This window comes from Mus pahari, chromosome 14, assembly GCF_900095145.1.
Source record: "Mus pahari chromosome 14, PAHARI_EIJ_v1.1, whole genome shotgun sequence".
Classification (NCBI taxonomy): Eukaryota; Metazoa; Chordata; class Mammalia; order Rodentia; family Muridae; genus Mus; species Mus pahari.
Genome location: NC_034603.1, coordinates 70,794,072 through 70,811,549, shown reverse-complemented (window position 1 = coordinate 70,811,549; position 17,478 = coordinate 70,794,072). Strand labels below are relative to the sequence as shown.

The following is a 17,478-nucleotide window of genomic DNA, read 5'->3' as shown; positions in this document are numbered from 1 at the left end:
TTTTCCAGTCAGGATTTCTCTGCGTGGCCCTGGCTGTCCTGGAAGTCTCTGTATAGGCAAGGCTGGCCTCTAACTCACAGAGATCTGCCTTCCTCTGCCTCCCTAGAGTGCTGGGTTTAAAGGTGTGCACACCCACTCTGGGGCTCTACAGAGCCCTCATGATGGCCTTTGGGTCCCTTTATTGAGTGTACCTAGTGCTTCTGAAGGAGATATTGCTTGTGACAGTCTCACAGTGCCGTCAGCAGCGCCTTTCCTTCCTGGGAAGGCCTGTTAACACCTCCTGTTCCTGATCCACTTGTCCAGGGACCTCCTCAAGAGGAACAGACCTGGCTTTCTCACAAGGGCACGGACTAGAAACACGGAAGCCGTTTGCTTCTGTCAGAGCCTAAGGCTGTACAGTCTTGGCTTTGAATGTGCCCCAAGGTACCAGGATGGTGACTCAGTCAGCTTCACCCCCATGGTGAGATGAAACCCCAACACTGGCTTTATTTTGCTCTTCTGGTTTTTTTATTCTGCTCTTCTGGTCTCCACCCCTGCCCTTAAGCATTAAGTATTCAACTACGGAGAGGAGAGTAAATGTCAAAATTCAAAGATGCATAAGAGCCTTTAGTAGTAAAACATAAAACATCTCTCCTAGCCTTATACTTCCATGGTACGCCTCCTTAGCTGCTGTGGTCTTTGTACCTCATCTTTTCCCTCTCGGGGACACTGGAGTCCTGTTCTAGGTACTTCTGGGACCAGGAAATAGCCAGCTCTCCCTCAGCAATCACTGGCCTGGGAAAGACAGGAAAATTCAAAACAGAGAGTAGTTGGCCCGGGGATTTAGAACTTCATTGTTCTCTGCTACTATGCTGGCTGACCCACTTGTTCTGAGATCCAGCTGGCACCTGGCAGAATGTCAGCCCAGGACCAAGTTTCTGCTTTGCCTGTCTACTTGTCCATGCCCACAGGATATGAACAGACTCTGGGGAGCATGAAGCCCCATGGCAATGCTGGGCAGTGTTCAGAACACATTGCCGGATGTTGTTTCAACTGAGCCTTGCCTAGGATCGGAGGCTGAGTTGTGGGGAAAGCTGGGCTCAGCCTAGAGGGTATAATTGGACCCCAGCCATCAGGGTTAGCCACTGGGATTTGCCCAGACTGGGAGCTGTTCCCTCTGGACTCTGGCACATGGGAAATGGAGTTACCTATTGCTGTGGTCGGGTGATAGCTGCTGGCAATTGGGAGATAGGAACTTGGGGTCTCTCTTTTCCCCAAGTATATGGGCAGCTCTCCTGAGGACCCTCAGGGGCCACTGGGACCAGGGTAGGCTCTACACTGTAGTGGCTGCAGCTCCCGTTTTCTGAGGATGTGCATTGTGCCAGGCCCTGTGCCAAAGCTTATGCTTTTAGTCTAAACTCAAAATAATGTCATGAAGTGTGTTTTGATTTTCCTCTAGCGAACCTTAGCTCTTAGCCACAGAAAAGAGAGTTTCTGGTAGTCCCCATGTAAAGAGACCACTTGTGCTGGTCTCTGCCATCCACCGGAGTTGGATGAGCCATTTGAGCGTCTCTGAGGCCATTTCCTCATCTGTGTAGCAGGCACTGCCACCTCTCCCTAAGGGTGGTACTGAAAATTCGGGAATACAGAGGGATCACTCAGGTCTGTAGTAGAGAGCAAGAAGCTGAGACCCTGGAAGACTGTCCTGAAGTCCTGGCGAGAGCTGAGGGCACGTGGGACTATCATAGAGCTCTGTCTCTCTGTAGCTTCCTGTAGCTGGAGCTTGATGGCAGCGGAGTCACCTGGTTCCTGAGGACAGCATGTTTCCTGTAGGCAGGAAAAGGGGGCTGGGAGGACAGGAAAGTATGGGAAATCTGTGAGGCCCATGGAAAGGGGACCCCTCCCTTGTCTCTGCGTGGTCAGAATCAGACAGCAACGGGTTGAGAGTCCAGCTGGTTCAGATACTGACTCAACCATTTTCTGAGCTGTGTGACCTTGCTCAAGGGACCACAATTGTCTGACCTTATTTCCTGTTGTATACTGTGAAGAAAGCACCACTCAGTGGGTGCGGGCTTCAGGCAGGTGTGAGCTAGCTAACACAACATCCAGCCAGAAGTAGAAGTCTTGGCTGAACAGTTAAGATCTTCATGGATTTTCTCAGGTATGCCGGCAGGCCCTGAAGTTCCTGACCCAGATCCGGGCCCAGCCCCTCATCAACCTCCAGCTGGTAAACGCCTCTCTGTATGAGCATGTGGAACGCATGCACCTCATTGGCAGGAGCCGGGAGCAGCTGAAACTTCTGGGGGACTACCTAGGCCTGTGCCGAAGTGGTGCTCTGAAGGAGTTGTGCAAAAGGTGAGCACTCTTCATATGCTCATATACCTGTGAGTGTACACACCAGCCAAAACCTGGGCAATGTGTCCACTGGGGAGACTCCAGAACTGAGCTGGGAATGTCCCACTGGGCTGTTGTAGGAAATCACTTCATCCTTTGAGGGTAATTTGTGGTTTTGTTTATATGGTCATTCATTTGTTTAACAAAAATTTATGAAAATGACTGTTCCTGAAGAAGTCAGTGAATATTGTGCTGAGTGAGGCAGACCCAAGGCCTCCCTTCAGGAAGCCATGGATCTTGTAGGGGGCACTGAGCCAGCAGCACCTCCCTCCAGGGGCAGAGGGTGGGAGAGAGGATGGATGGTCCAGATGCACAGAGGAGACCTAACCTGAAGGGCAGAGAGATACATCAGAAAGATGCCCTGAAGGGAGTGACTTCTGAAGTGAGAGCTGGGAAGTAAGTGGAAGAGAGAAAGAGGAAGAGGGTTGGCTAAGGAGGAGACCATGGAAAGCTTAGTGCCAGCAAACTTGGGCAGAAGAGGGAGGGGAAGTGGGCAGAGCGGTAAAGGGCAGCAGAGAGAAGGGTGCTAGCCCGGCTCATCCCCTGGCTGCTGTTGTCCTGGGCAGCAGTTCTGTGCAGGTCGTCTCTGGCATGTGCAGTTGTGACACTCAGGAGACCCCTCTAGAAGCCCCTTGCTACTCTGAGCCTGGTCCTTTGGTGCTCAGGGGACGAGGGTGACCTTGCACTTAAGGATAGTCTTACAAGGGCTCTGTGACTGCCTCGTGCGTCACCAGGCCCACAGTCATGAGCAAAGATGTAGCTCTTTGGGGCTGTTCTCTCTGGAGGTCCTCAGGAAGGCGGACCTCGGGGAGGAGCAAGATGCACTGTCCAGTGTGGAGTCTGTGTCTGCTTCGCTGGCTCTCTGGAGACTACCAGTACCTGCAGGCTGTCCTTCCCTTGCCTTGCTCCCTAGAGGCCAGCACAAAGAGCACCATCTGAGCACGTCTGCTCAGGCAAAGGCCAGTTCTCCCAGAGCCAACCTGCACTGTGTCTTGGGGAGAGATGTGTCTGGTGGTCCCCTGACTCTTGGGGAGATCGGAGAGGAATGCAGGCCCTCCTCTGCCCAGAACAGCCAGTGACCCCCAGAGCCTTACCTCCCTCTGTGGGGTCTCTGCCACCTAACAGCAGCCCAGCACATGGATCTACATTTTTCCATGAGGTTGACCCATTTTCTTCCTTGAGAGATTCCATAGGCCAGAGCTTCAAAGAATTTGTGCCTTGCCCAGGGGGAAGAGTCTCACTTCCCTCTCTGGCACACAGAGACCTGAAGGTCTGTGTTGATGGGTGACTACTACACCGTGACTCCTGGGCGCTGGCCCCAGCTGCCCTCCTTACCTGCTGACTTGTTTCCAGGCAACCTTTGGAGGTTGCCGAAGCAACCTCTTTCTGTCTGTCTCCATCTCCTTGACTTGCTGTCTGCACCTTGGCACAGCCCTGCAAACCTGCCTGTGGAACTCCTATTTTATTTAAAAATTGTATTTGTATGTGTGTACATGGGAAAGAGAGGTTGCACGGGCCCATGTACACCAGTGCGGGAGCCAAAGGACTGTCCTGCTCAGTCACTCTTTGTCTTATCCCTTGGGAATAGTCTGTCTCTGAACCCAGACCTTGCCATTTTTTAGGTAGACTGGCTGGCCAGTGAGTCCTTGTGGGCCTGTTTCATTTGTTCCACAGTGCTGGGATTTGCGCCACACCCCAGCATTTTACAAGGTAGTGGGGATCCTAACTGAAGTCCTCCTTTCTGTGCAGCAAGCACGCTTTCCCTTAAAAGATCCCTTTTAGAGGAAGCACAGAGGAAGAGAAGAGCACAGAGCAACCCTTGACTGACCTAGACCAAACCTTACAGGAAAATAAGTTGCAAAGCCACACTGAGAATGTCAGGCCAAGGATTCATTGACTCCCAAGGAAGGCCCAGGGCCTGATGGCTCCTAAGACTGAAAAGAGGGTGACAGGGATAAAAGTCTCCATCACATCAGCCCCACACTTCCTGCCAACTCAGGGTCAGTTTTTGTACCCCCCTTCAATATTTTCCTGGCCATTAATGTCAGCTTCGTGTTCCCAGAAAGCTGGAGGCTTACTGGGGCAAATTGGAGTCCTCAGCCACAGGGTACAGTGTAGCCTGCCAGGTTGTATGGGTTTCACCATCCTAGACCCAGATTGGGCTCCCAGACTCCTATGTTCAAGTTCTAGCTCAGATTCTTAACTCTATGACCTCAGGCAAGTCATTTAACCTGTGTTTCCTGTCTTCTCAAGGTGGGAGTTAAAATGGAACTGGCTTCACAGGATTACTACAAAGACTAGATACTTAGCCCAGTTCCTGGCCAAGTGTCATCGCGCGTCATCCTCACCACTCGTTAGTCATGTGTTTATAGTGTACCCAGTGTGTTCACTAAATTGTTCAACCCTCACAACAATCCGATGTCTCCTGGGAGGTCACTTAGCTTGTCCCCGGTGCTGGGGGCTACTCGGTGTCCTAGGCAGCTCAGATGGTCGCTCGGGCAGACAGACTTGAACCCTGGGCCTGCCTGATGATCCCAACCTGCGTTGCTGGCTAGTAGGCGGGGCTGAGGGGAAGACAAGCAGGACCTGGAGGTCTGACCCTGGAGGCCCTTCTGAGGAAGTGCTTGTGTTGTCTCTGCAGGCTGAGCCACAGGAATTATCTCCTGGAGTCTCCTCACAGATTCAGTGTTGCTGACCTCCAGCAGGTGAGCATGCCCTGCTCCCACCCCTAAATCTTAGACTCATAAGTAGGTTCTTAATCTTGAAGAAATCAGAGAAATAACAGAAGGGTTAATGACACCTGTCATTAACTCAGGCCACCCCTCAGAATGGCTACCCTCCTGTCCTCCACCTCTTGACTAACCAGGGGTTCCAGCACCCCAAGGGTGAGAAAAGATAGGCATTTCCTTCAAGGAGAGCATCCATAAGGACCATGCCCACTCCAACAGCCTGATGGATGCAGGGTGTGCTCCTTGCCCATGTGGAACCGGGGGAGATGTGAGGTAGGTGCTATGGTGGGCAGTGGAGCCATCTAAGACTGGTCTCCACTCTCCTGCAGATTGCAGAGGGTGTGTATGAGGGGTTCCTCAAAGCCCTGATTGAATTCGCATCCCAGCATGTCTACCACTGTGACCTGTGCACCCAGCGAGGCTTCATCTGCCAGATCTGCCACCACCAGGACATCATCTTTCCCTTTGAGTTTGACACCACAGTCAGGTACGAGGATTACACAGCCAAGCTACCCCACAAGCACAGCCTACCAGCCTCCCTGCTGAACCCTCACCCTGTGGTACAGGAACATACTGAACATCTACAACCCACCTCTCAGCCCCATACCTCCCGCCACTGCTGCCTCTTGAAGTGGGGTGTTTTTGACTCAGTCTACAAATGGGTTGAGGGATTAACAGGATGGCCCTAGAGCACTGACATAGGCTTAGCTAAATGGGCACTACACATTATTAGAAGCCCCTGAACAGGGTATATATACCCCAGCCTTCCCTCACCCCAGGTAGGTATGGAAGGCTGAGCTAGGGGGATAATCCACACACCTTCAGTAGGTGAACCAGCTAGTACCATATCAGCTCTGGGCCTGGGCTCCAAAGATAGGCTAGAGTAGTCATGTGAGCAGTCAAGCAGCACTGCCACAGAGTGACATGGGACATCAGTGGGTGTGGCGGTCACTCACGGGTTCAGTGTTTGACGTGCCTTCCGAGAGATTTGGAGGGCAGCACATGTGGGCACCAGCTGCTGACAGAACTCAGCCTCTCCAGGTTCTGTCTATGGCACCAGCAACCCCCAATGCTCTCTCCTCAGGTGTGCAGAATGCAGAACTGTCTTCCATCAGAGCTGCCAGGCTGTGGTGAGGAAGGGCTGTCCCCGATGTGCCCGCCGCCGCAAGTACCAGGAACAGAACATTGTCAGTTAACCCAGCTGTCCTGACTTTCTGAGGCCATCCAGCTGGTTGTGTCATCAGCCTAGGCTTCCCCTTCTCCCTGTAAGGAAGACTCAGGTGTGCCTAGAGCTCCGGCCTGCAGGGAAGGCACAGGAAGTCCAGTGATGCCCAAGGCCCCTCACAACCTTTCTGCTCCAGGAGGAGATCCAGCAGGTACCTCTGCCCAGGGCCTGGCTTCCCTGGCTGTCATGGCTCCTCCGTTAGGGCTGTTCATCATACACTGTGGGAATGAAGCCTGGTGAGCATTGTCCATGCTCCTGAGTAAAGGTCTAGTTTTTTAAGGCAGGTTTCCCCCCTTCATATTTAAACAGAAAATATTTTTTTATTCTTGACCTACCCAAGTCACCCGAGCGGATGGGTAAGAGCAGCCCCAGCCCAGGCAGGCATGGCGCTGGGTGGACAGGCCTCTGCAGGGTCAGCCTGTCTGGACCGGGTGCCTTTCCTCTGCCCTTTCTGGCACATACTGCCAAGAGTGCAAGTGTCATGTGCCAAATGGCCTGTCATTGTGAGGCTGGCTTCAGTGAGCACCTTTCCCTCCGCTCCTCACGCTCTATCTCACCTGAAAGGCATCCCTTCCTCTGTCGGAGCCCTGGCTTACCCAGCTGCGGGCACAGCACAGCAGGAGCGGGGCGGCCAGCACCAGCACTGTCAGCACTTTGAGCTTTCCTTCTCAGGAAGGCCACGACCTTGCCCACCTCATCCCCATGCCCCCCTTACCCTGCAGGGTAGAGTAGGCTAGAAGCCAGAGAGCTCCGAGCTCCATCTGAAGAAAGAGGTGACATCCTTGGGCTACAGAGAGAGGGGGATTTGCCCCAAAGCTGCCTGCAGAGCTTCACCCACCCTAGTCTCACAAAGCCTTGAGTTCTTGAGTTTTCACCCTGCCCAGCAGGACACTGCAGCACCCAAAGGGCTTCCTAGGAGCGGGGCTGCCCTTAAGAGGCTCTTGGGGGTATGCGCTCTGCCCTCCTCACCTCTCCTGCACCCCACAGCCCTCTGGCTACCCCAGAGCACTTAGAGCCAGGGGCTTCAGACGGAATGGAGGGCCTCCCTGGAAATGTGCCTGTCATGTCTAGAGGAGGTCACCCCACCCTCCCTGAGGTGAATGAGCTGAGTCACCTGAAGCTTGAAGAATTGTGCAATAAAACATAGGAGCCAGTAGGCAGATGGCAGAGGCTGCCATGTAGTTCATCTGTCCCGGTCATGGAAGACGGCGCTCACCAGTGGTTGAAACACCAAAGCCTCCAAAGCCACCCAGTGTATCTATATCTGCACCACCACCACCCCACCCCACCCCCCAGCTAGCATTAACACGTCCCCCAAACTACATCCTGATCAGAGCCTCCTTGTTTTTGGACCCTGAATGGGCAAGAGTCTGTCCCCTGTGGGCCTGTCACATGAGGGTATTCCACAACCTGCCTAGGAGATGGAGTCCCCCCACTGCCTGGACTGTGAGCATAAGAGCTGCCCCTGGCCTTCACTAAGCTACTGACGTGCTCGAGTGAGAGACTTGCCCCCACCAGAAGAGAGCTCACGTGAACCTCTGCAGTGCCCACACTATTGGAAAAACTGCTATTTGATGCAATATTCTGACAGGCAAGCCTTGGCAGTGCAGGGGAGAAGCTGCTGCTGTGTGTGGTATGTGAGTGATTTTGCAGTAAAGAGCTGGCCTTTCTAAGCAGTCTTGTTTCTGAATCTCAATCACTTGGCTCCTGGGGAGACACCAACTGGCTCCCCTTAGTCCTGTGCACTGAGCACTTCAGGGTCCATGGAGCACGCTTGCCAGACCAAGCAGCAAGGGAGAAGAGGTGAGTGAGAGAATTTAGATTGTCCGGGTGCAGGGGGGTGGCTTTTAGATTTACACCCCTCAGCTGGAACAACACAAACTAGCCTTCTGCCTTAAATGCTGGAAACAGACAATACATACACCACACACACACTCACTCACACCACACATACCACACACACACACCCACCCCTACCTGTAAAAGCAGGAATCTGGGCATGGAGAGAGGCAAACAAGGAGAACAGGCCCTAGCTCCTACACTCATGGACTAAAGACTCCAGAGGCCTGTCTGCTGCTAGCCTTCCCCAGGAGCTCCAGGAGAAGCCCCCACCCCCACCACACCCCCCACCGCCCCTGTTAGGACAAAAGAAGGAAACAGATTAATTCCTAGGGAAACCAGGTTGCAGGAAAATGGGACAGAAAAAGACAACATCCAGGGCTTCATTTCCTGGCCTTGAGGCCCCTCAGCCAGTGGGTGGGGTGCTCCTTGGCCATCTTTGCGGCAGGTTCTCCAGGGGCCTAGGCTCAGAGAAAAGGAAGAGGAACTGGATTTGGAGGTTGGGGGCAGCAGGTCCAGGGGAGGCTCCTGGCACTTGAGCTGATGCTGCTGTCTTTGGTTCAGTCTTTCCACCTTCAGCACAGTGCCTCTGGGGGCAGTTTCCCCTTTCACCCTCTGTCTAGAGGGGGATGGGAAAACTGGAGTTCTCATCCCCAGAAAGTGCCTCCTATAATGAAAGTAACAAGTTAATAAAGTACATGCACTCACCATCGTGTTTAGTGTATATTTTGTTTAACCGTCCCCACAAGCGTGTAATATAATGGGAGGAATTGAGACCCATGGGTATCCCCATGTCTATAAAGGCTAGCTTGTGGCACAGTTGGGCATCAGGTTGCTGTATGGACAAGGACCTGGCTGGCTGGCTGGCGGGGCGACTAGAGCAACTGAGAAAAGACAAGGTGGAGTGGAGGGAAAGAGCTCACCCCCCCTCATTTTGTGTCTTCCCTGTTGGATCCTAAGATACCCACCTCAGTGTGGACTTGTTAGTGGACAAGACTAGCCAAGTCAAAATATGGAAGAAGGAATTAGGGGAGGGTTGTCCAGCTGAACCCTCAACCCTGTGACACTAGAGGGACATCGGCCTAGTGGGGGTGGGGAGGGCTCCCTTCTCTGCTCATAAGCCTTCAGCGGCCCCTAATGGAGCACCTAGTTGGACCCCACACTTTCTTGGAAGCCAGAGAAAATAAGCACTCGGAGTCTGGGTCTTGCCCTTGTCAGAAGTGTTCACAGGCACACCTCCGAGTGCTAAGGCTGCTTTCCCAAGAGGCAGGTAGTTTCCAAAATGGGAGGATCCCGCAGCTGCACTCTGGCTGCCTGCAGAGTGGACGGTGACTTCCTCCGACAAGGATGAGGGTCAGTGGGAGTTTTAATCTGGTCAGAAGCTGAGAGAAACTGCCTCCCCCGCAGATCTCCATCCAGGCCCTGCCACCACCTCCTCCCCGGAGACAGCCAGGTGTGGCCCAGGATCCCGGGGAAGAGGGGGAAGGGTGGCGTCTCTGCTCCTAGAGCGCTGGCCCGGCCCAGAGGGGACAGGAAGCCAGGACACCGGGGATTGTCTCTTGCAAGCACAGCCCAGCCCCGGCTTGGGAGGAAGTTCTGCGGAGCGCTCTCCGCCGGTTATATTGTTGAACAGGAAACAGGGCATCGCCGGAGCAGGGCTGTGGAACAGGCAGCGCCGGACGCGGACCCCACGCGCGTCTGCCGGGACAAGTGGACGCTAGGCCAGCGGGCGAAAGTTCTAAGGTGCCCGGGCCGGGCTGGACTGAGGGAGGAATGGCGTTGAGTAGTGGGAGGGCGGGAAAGGTGCCCCCAGGTGGCCGTCCCCACCCTAGAGCCCCGCGCACCGCCAGTCCTTCTGGCTGCACTGGGGCTAGAGCAGTGCGAACCTGGAGGAGGGCCCGGAGGCCCAAACCCCGGGGAGGAGCTTTAGGCGTAGGGCTACCTTCTGTCTGGGGGCGAGAGGTGAACCAGCCGAAGTCCCCCAGTGCTAACTTAGGTATTGGTGACGCTATGGCTAGGGACGACCGGGAGCAGAAGATTCAGACCTACTGGCTAAGAGTGCGTTCTGGATTTCAGGGATCCTCCCCGCTCTCGCATCCCTCCCCATCTCTTCGCTCTCCCCGGATAATGGAAGGATCTGAGGCACAGGTCCCCTTGTCACACAACCCGAGATACCGCGCTCCTGTCTGTGAGCGTCCCTGCAAAGGGACTCTAGTTTTTCCGGCCCGGACGGGCTGCTCCCAGAGAGGGCCTCAGAGGGCGGAGGTGCTCCCGGAATGGGTAGTGCTCTTAATCTTGCTGCGAAGGGCTCGCAGTTCGTGATTCAGGGAGCAAAAGGCCCCGCTCGGAATGTGCATGCCAGGACAAGACAGCCAACTCCGCCGGGCATTCCCAGAGCATCGCGCCCGCGGAACGCAGGTCCCTGAGGACAACAAACCCCTCCGAGCGTTGAGGGAGGAGCAGGACCTACTGACTTTTGGGCTCTGCTCGCTATCCATCAGCACCCCTTCCACTCAGTCCCTTCCCCGCGCCTTTTTTTTTTTTTTCCTGGAGACCCAGCCTCTTACGTCCTCCAAGGGCTCCAGCACAGGCATTATGGCTTCTCCTCACCCTCCCAGACAAGCTGTATTGGGGACTAGGGACAGCCCTACTAAGTGTCGGTCTCCGCCTCTCCTCCCAGTGTCTCCTGTTTCGCGCGGTTTCTTCAGTCTCGGTCCTTGGAAGTCCCTCCCACAGATATGGTAGAGGCCTAGTCGGCTTCCCTCCGCCAGCCCCGCCCATGGGCAGCCTGAGATCCTCCCAGCTAACGTGAGTGCACGGTTGGGGTCCTGGGGAAGGGGCGTAACCCAAGTGTACACACTCCTAGGATTCTGCTCGCCCAGCTCTGGTCTACCATGCTACCATCTCCCGGGGTCAGGATGCTCAGTGACTAAGTTTACACCCCTTCCACCACCAAGGAACTCTTGAAAAAAAGAAATCAGCCTTAGCAAGCTGGTGGACACCCCGCTGCTGGTCCCCAAGCCACCTTGTAGGGCAATAAACGGAGTGGTCATTGTAAGGTTTTGGAGTGACCAGTACTTCCGGAGTAGGCCACCAGCTTCACTTTGTTGAAGACACACAGTTGGGATTGTACATACACACACACACACACACACACACACACACACACACACACACACACACACACAACCAGGCACCAGACTAAACTAGCATTGAAGGGGGGGCGTTATAATGATCACTCCAAAGAGATTTAGAGGACCCTGGTGACACTGTCGCAATGCATTCTCTAGAAGCTACTCCCCCGGACTGGCACTCCTTGTAGGGAGGGATCCCTAGGCAGGTGAATCTCTTAAGAGGCTGCTTAGGAGCTGGCGTGCAGGGGGCGGTACTGGCCCTGATGGGCGGGCCAGACTTCACGGTTCACGTGTGCAACGAAGCCACTGGGAAAGGGAAGAGAAACCCAGAGAACCGGTTCTCCAGCCTTAGCTGTCCAAGCCCCTACGTCAAAATCACCGGACTAAATAAGGCAGGGACACTTACAAGGTAGAACAACTTGGGGGCTGCCCTAGAGCCTGCGCTCCGTCGCGAATCTCGCCCTCCCGGAGGGCAAACTCCTAAAGGGAGGGGGCACTTAAGAGCTTTCCACGGATTCCCTGCAGGCTGGAGGCGTCAGGGGGGGGCGAAACGGGGGGGGGCAGAGGAACGGCGGGAAAGGGGCCTTAATTCCCAATTCGCCAACCGGGAAAACGAGGTTCCCCTAACCTTCAGGCAAATGTGCTATCTATCTTGCAGTCACCGCAAATCTTTAAGCCAAGGTTTCCCCCAGAATAAAGCTGAATTCCTATATCACCCTCAAGTTCTCACCAAGGGATGACAGGAAGCCACATATCTCACAATCAACGACACAGAATGGAATCTTAAGAATGGGAACTTTGGAGATGATTTTATCCATGTCCCCATTTCAGAAAAGGAAAAACTGAAGCCCGAATGCAGTGGGCAAGAACGGGACTCGAACCCTTGTCTTTGAGCCCCGGACTCCATGCTCTTCCCCGCTGCGCAGTCCTGACCTTGGCGGCTCCTTTTCTTGTTGCCTGCAGAAAAGCGAGGTGGTCGCGATGGCGGCGGACGTCGAGGGGGACGTGTACGTGCTGGTGGAACACCCCTTCGAGTACACCGGCAAAGACGGGCGCCGTATCGCCATCCAACCGAACGAGCGTTACCGACTGCTGCGCCGCAGCACCGAGCACTGGTGGCACGTGCGGCGGGAGCCCGGGGGTCGCCCTTTCTACCTCCCCGCGCAGTACGTACGCGAGCTGCCCGCGCTTGGCGACCCTGCCCCGGCCCCGCAGCCTTCCGTACCGCAGCAGCGCCCCGCAGTCCCGGAGCCTCTGGCCTACGACTACCGCTTCGTGAGCACCCCGGTGGGCGCCGATGGGTCCTCTGCCGAGCCCCGGGGCCGCGCCAGCTCCCTGTGTGGCCCTGCACGACAGCGCACCGGTGGTCAGCGCAACAGCCTGGCTCCGGGAGGGCCCGCCTGCCTTTACGTGCGGCCCGCGGCGCCGGTGCGACCCGCGCAGTCCCTGGATGACTTGGCGCGCGGCGGCACCGCGCCCCCTGCCGGCCTCCTCGGCAGCGTGGGCCACTTTAAGGCCTCCAGCGTGGCGGGCTCCTGGGTTTGTCCCCGGCCCCTGGCGCCTAGCGACTCGGAGAATGTCTACGAGGCCATTCCGGACTTGCGCTGCCCTCCGCGGGCGGAGAGCCCAAAGCAGGTAGGTCGCTGCGAGCGAGGGGGCCGGAGGGGGGTCACAGTCCAGCAGAGCCTAGATGATTTTTTTTTTTTTTAACTGAGGCCACTGGATGTCCCTACACCTCACTTATCTTAAGTATTCACGTTTTCATGCAAAATGCAAATGAGCTTGATTACTACAGGGTTCTGCCCCAAAGCCTGCGGGGATGTTAACTAACCTATGACCGAATAACGGATACTTGCGCCGAATAACGTTCCTAAAACGCCACCTGCTCTGTAAGGAACAGTTTGGAGGGGTGGACTCTCCCCTAGAAACTTAGGGTGGAGGTCGGGTCAGATGAGATGGTGGATGTGAAAGTCAGGCATCTGCTTCTCTTTGGCGCAGCTTCCAATATTTCAGTTCCTTAAACAAAAACAAAAACAAAAATTCTTAATGGGCTTGTTTCAAGTTTAGTTATGGTGAGGTCTTTTTCTCTTTCGGAATCCGATTGTGTTGATCTGAGACACTGGAAACAGAGCGTGTTTCTAACACTCTTTATAGCCTCGGAATCCTCTTTCTCTGTCCTGTCCTCTTGAGCCTTTAAGGAAGGGACAGCCTGNGGGGGGGGGGGGGATAAGGGATGCCTCCAAATGATTGACATCTGCCACCCGCTGTGGCATTATCCACAGTTCCCTTCCTCTCTCAGGCACTGAGTCCCGGGTGCGAGCCCGCCCGTAGGCCGGCTATTTTGGCCTTGCTCCTGCTAGGGCTCCTAGCAGAGTTCAGGTTCTAAGGCTACTGAAACCCGAATTTGACTCTGCTGGGTCATCCGCCAGCTGCTGACGAGCTCGGTGTCCTCGCATGTAAACAATACCCAAGGAATAAAGTTGTTGTGAACCTTAAACGCAGTGAGGCGTGGAAGCACTTGGAGCCAGAGCAGGTGCAGGAAGAGTAACTAGGGTTCCATCCGATGTTCGCTGCAGCCTGAGCCTCTGCCCTCGGGTTTCCGCGGATCATCCCTCCTCCTTGTGGGCACTGCGGAGAACAACACTCAGCAGCGGGCTTGAGTGTCTGCGGCAGATCCATGGTCGTCCTGATTATCTGCCAGCTAGCTGGTCAGGCGCCTGTGGTATACAGATGGCTAAACGTCCGCGCTCGGTTCCCTGGCGCCCTTGAGCAGGCTGTCTTCCTCTAGGGAACTCCCGAGCCTTTCCAGATTGTGAGTCTTAGTAATGTTGGGAATATGTCTGCTGCCCCACGAGCTCCTGGCTGTGGGAATGGCCCCTGTGTGCTTGAATTTCCCAGCATCCGGCCAAGGGCTTTCTCCCACTGTCTTAAGAAGGGAGGAGCTACAACCCCACCCATGAACCAGCACTATGTAAGTCTGTCCAAGGGCAGCTACCCAAGCTCTGGGACCCCCCATCTCCACCCCAGCTTCCAGAATCTCCTGAGAAAATTTCCCAGTCCAGAAATCCACCAGGGTTCCTGACCAGTGGTACCTCCCCCATTCCTCCTCCCGCTCCCAGCAAGCTCCCTGTTGCCAGTAGTTGGAGATACCTTTGAAGGTGCACTGTTAGAGACACAAAAGGGAACCAGGAAGTCGGCCAGAGATCTGGATGCAGGACAAAGAGGCTGCTGCCTGTCTCTAATTAACTCGTTGGCTTCAACCAGTGCTCAGCATCTCTGGTCCTCTTTGCTCCGAAGTATAACAATAGCACATTCTCTGTTGTGGCTCTCCCCCGGACACTCTGTCCCCAGCAAACTTCAAGGATGGCTTGTTTGTTCTCCCTTGGGAAGGAAATCTCACCCTTGCCCTTCCTTGTCCCAGGCAACATGGGAAGGAATTTCCTGAAAGGTGATCCTGGCTGTTTTCCAAAGAGTATAGGTGCGCGCACCGGTGAGCGCTCCCGTGAGCGCACACATATGCCCCTGCTCATACTCCCATTCCCACTCCCCACCCTCAAAGCTCCTCACAGTCCCCAACCACGATCCCCCAAGTCTATTTGCTTCAACACCCCCACTCCCTCCACCCCCTACCTCCTGGACCTTAACCCCTTCCACTTCCCACCCCCCCCACACCCACACCCCATGAGCCTTCAGACCTAGGGATGATGGTAGCACAACAATGGCCTGGGAGGTAGAGACGCCCCTGCCACACACTGTTCAGGCTGTATGGAGCTATGGCGAGGGTGCTGTAGAGCAAGGGCAGAGGAGAGCCATGAACAGGCCCTTACGGGGGTCTCGTAGTCCTGTCTTAGCCCACCATTTGTGCTAGCTTTGTGGTATCTACCATCGGGCAGGACTTTGTGGGAATTCGAAGTTATCCTGAAGTCACCGTAAGGTTCTTGGTAGGGAATGGAAGGAGCTTGAGAAAGATTCCTGGGCCGGGGAAGAACAGTTGTGCAGGGTCCTGGCTTCCCACTCACACTGGTGTGGCCAGTGCTGCTGCTTACAGGGGCCTTGGGGGGGGGTAGGAATAGGTGGGGTGCACCTGGATAGAGTTGTCAAAAGGAGGAAAAGAGGAATTCAAGAGGAAAGGAAGGGACCACGGAGGACAAGCAGGGGCCTGAAAGCCAAGGTGACTGTGCACAAGTCAAAGGCAACAGGACATTATCCAACATGGCCCTCAGAAGGCTGGCTTGTTGAGGGTCTGCAGAAGACAGAAGGCTGTGGGGGTCAGGGGCTGAAGGGTGTGGGTGGAAACAGCAGGCAGCTGGCACCAGCTTGGTAGAGAAAGGAGAGAGATGCTCTGCTCAGCCGGAAGGGTGAACGAATGGAGGAGGCCAGAGCCAGCGAGCGGAGCGGGAAAGGCTGAAGCAGGAGGAGGGGCTGATCAGATAGGAGCCCTGGAAGAAGGGCGTGACTGGGAACAGGAGCAAAGGTCCGGGCCACGAGGTGTCACGGGGTGAAAGGGCATATCTGCCTGTCACATTACCAGTTCAAGCCTTAGGGCAGGTCACTCAGCAGACACCCAGAGGAGAGGGAGCTTGGACCATATTTGGCATTTTATGTTCCCAGCAAGCACCACACGCTGCACCTGGTGTGCGCTGGTCATAGAGCTGAGCACTGAGGTATCGTAAGACAGTACCCAGGGGCTAGCAGTCCCTTGTCCTCTCACTCAGAGGCCTGTGCGCGCGCGCACACAGCTCGGGCGAGTGTCTAGCAGCTCAGAAGGCGGCGTAGAATCATTGAGAAAGAGAGTTCTGATCACGCCGGGAATTCGGACTCCAAACCAACCCCACCCTTGCCGCCAAGTTTAGTCTCGGCGAGGTGGCCCTCAGAGGTGGCCAGCCTTGTTCCTCTGGGCCAAAACAGTGGGAGCAGAAGACAAGCAAACATCTCTCTTCTGAGCACAGCACACGGCCCAGCCCGGGACCCTCCAAGTCCTCACCGCCTTCATTCAGGGCACAGGGTGGGGGTGGGGGAGTAGCTAGCCTGTGCCCCTGACAGGGTTAGGGCCACACAGAAGGCCAAGCAGCAAAGTGGCCCTCCGAGGCCCTGTCTGTAATCCCCGCTACTCAGAAGGCTGAGGCAGGAGGAACCCATTTGCAAGAGCACCTTGGGCTATAGAGTCCGTTAAAGGCCAACCTGGTCCACCCGGTCTCTTAAAGTAATGAGTGAAGAGAGAGCCGGGGTGTACCGTTCACGCCTAAAATGTTTCAGAGGCTCGGTTCAGTCCCCAGTATTGCCCTTCCCCTGTGGCCTCTGGCCTCCCTAGCTAGGAGATTTCGGGGTGTGGTCAAACCTGCCCTAACCTTGGAGGTAGGAAGGCCCAGGGAACAGATGGTCTAGGGCCCGCCCCTGCTGCCTGGGCATTGGTCACTGGCAGGACAGGTTCCAGGCCTTGTTGGAACTTATGCAAACAGCCCCAGAGGCACTGCTTCTGAGCTCAGACAGTGCCTGGTCTAGAAGGAGCCCCCCCTGAGCCCTCACTTCTCCCACCTCAGCGGTCAGGAACTGTGTGAGTGATCCCTCCTGGGTATTGAGAGTCCGGGGGTTGGGGGTGGGGCGGGCGAAAGGACTTGCCTCCCACCCAAATTCCCCCAACCTGAGCCCTCCCTATCCTGTATACTTCCTGGGACGAATGTCTCAGGGACGGACTCAGCCAACCATGTGCTCTGAACAGCTAGGGATCAGTAAAAGCAGGGAGCGGAGGCCAATGAGCCGCCCCCCCCCCCCCCCCCCCCAGTCTCCCAACCGATCCCTAGCTCGGGCAGCTGCTCACCGGGCTTCTTCAAACCTATCCGGATCTTTTCCACCCCGCTGACCCACCCTGCTGCCCAGGACCTGGCCTCAGGGTCTGACTTAAGGGAAGAGCAGGAAGAACAGGTCTTCCCATCCCCCCACCCTCCTGCCCCCCAACCTTCTTTACCTCACCTACTCACTACCTTGACTCCTGCAAGCTGGGTGGCCACACTGTCTTCTTTAGATCCTAAGGGGGCTGAAGCCTCGCTCACTCTCGGTCTCTGTTTCTCTTCATCCAGCCTTAAAGCTGGAGTCCCCGAGTCTTCCATCTATCTGAACCCTGGACTGACTCTCTCTCTCTCTCTCTCTCTCTCTCTCTCTCTCTCTCTCTCTCTCTCTC

General features: G+C 55.4%; 2 protein-coding genes across 3 annotated transcripts in view; both read left to right on the top strand.

Moving 5' to 3' along the window:
• Positions 1-8,003, top strand: part of Plekhm1 (pleckstrin homology and RUN domain containing M1) — a 47,819-nt gene extending 39,816 nt beyond the window's left edge. The window contains exons 9-12 of the mRNA XM_021212638.2: positions 2,141-2,334; positions 5,015-5,078; positions 5,432-5,589; positions 6,187-8,003. Coding sequence (XP_021068297.1) covers positions 2,141-2,334; positions 5,015-5,078; positions 5,432-5,589; positions 6,187-6,298 — 528 coding nt within the window. The 3' untranslated portion in view covers positions 6,299-8,003. The remainder of the gene's footprint in view (positions 1-2,140; positions 2,335-5,014; positions 5,079-5,431; positions 5,590-6,186) is intronic.
• Positions 8,004-9,291: 1,288 nt separating this feature from the next.
• Arhgap27 (Rho GTPase activating protein 27) overlaps positions 9,292-17,478 on the top strand; it is a 32,413-nt gene continuing 24,226 nt past the window's right edge. For both annotated transcript variants that reach the window (XM_021212366.2, XM_029545844.1), the window contains exons 1-3: positions 9,292-9,909; positions 10,847-10,974; positions 12,264-12,935. In XM_021212366.2, the coding sequence (XP_021068025.1) occupies positions 12,282-12,935 (654 nt within the window). In that variant the 5' untranslated portion in view covers positions 9,292-9,909; positions 10,847-10,974; positions 12,264-12,281. The remainder of the gene's footprint in view (positions 9,910-10,846; positions 10,975-12,263; positions 12,936-17,478) is intronic.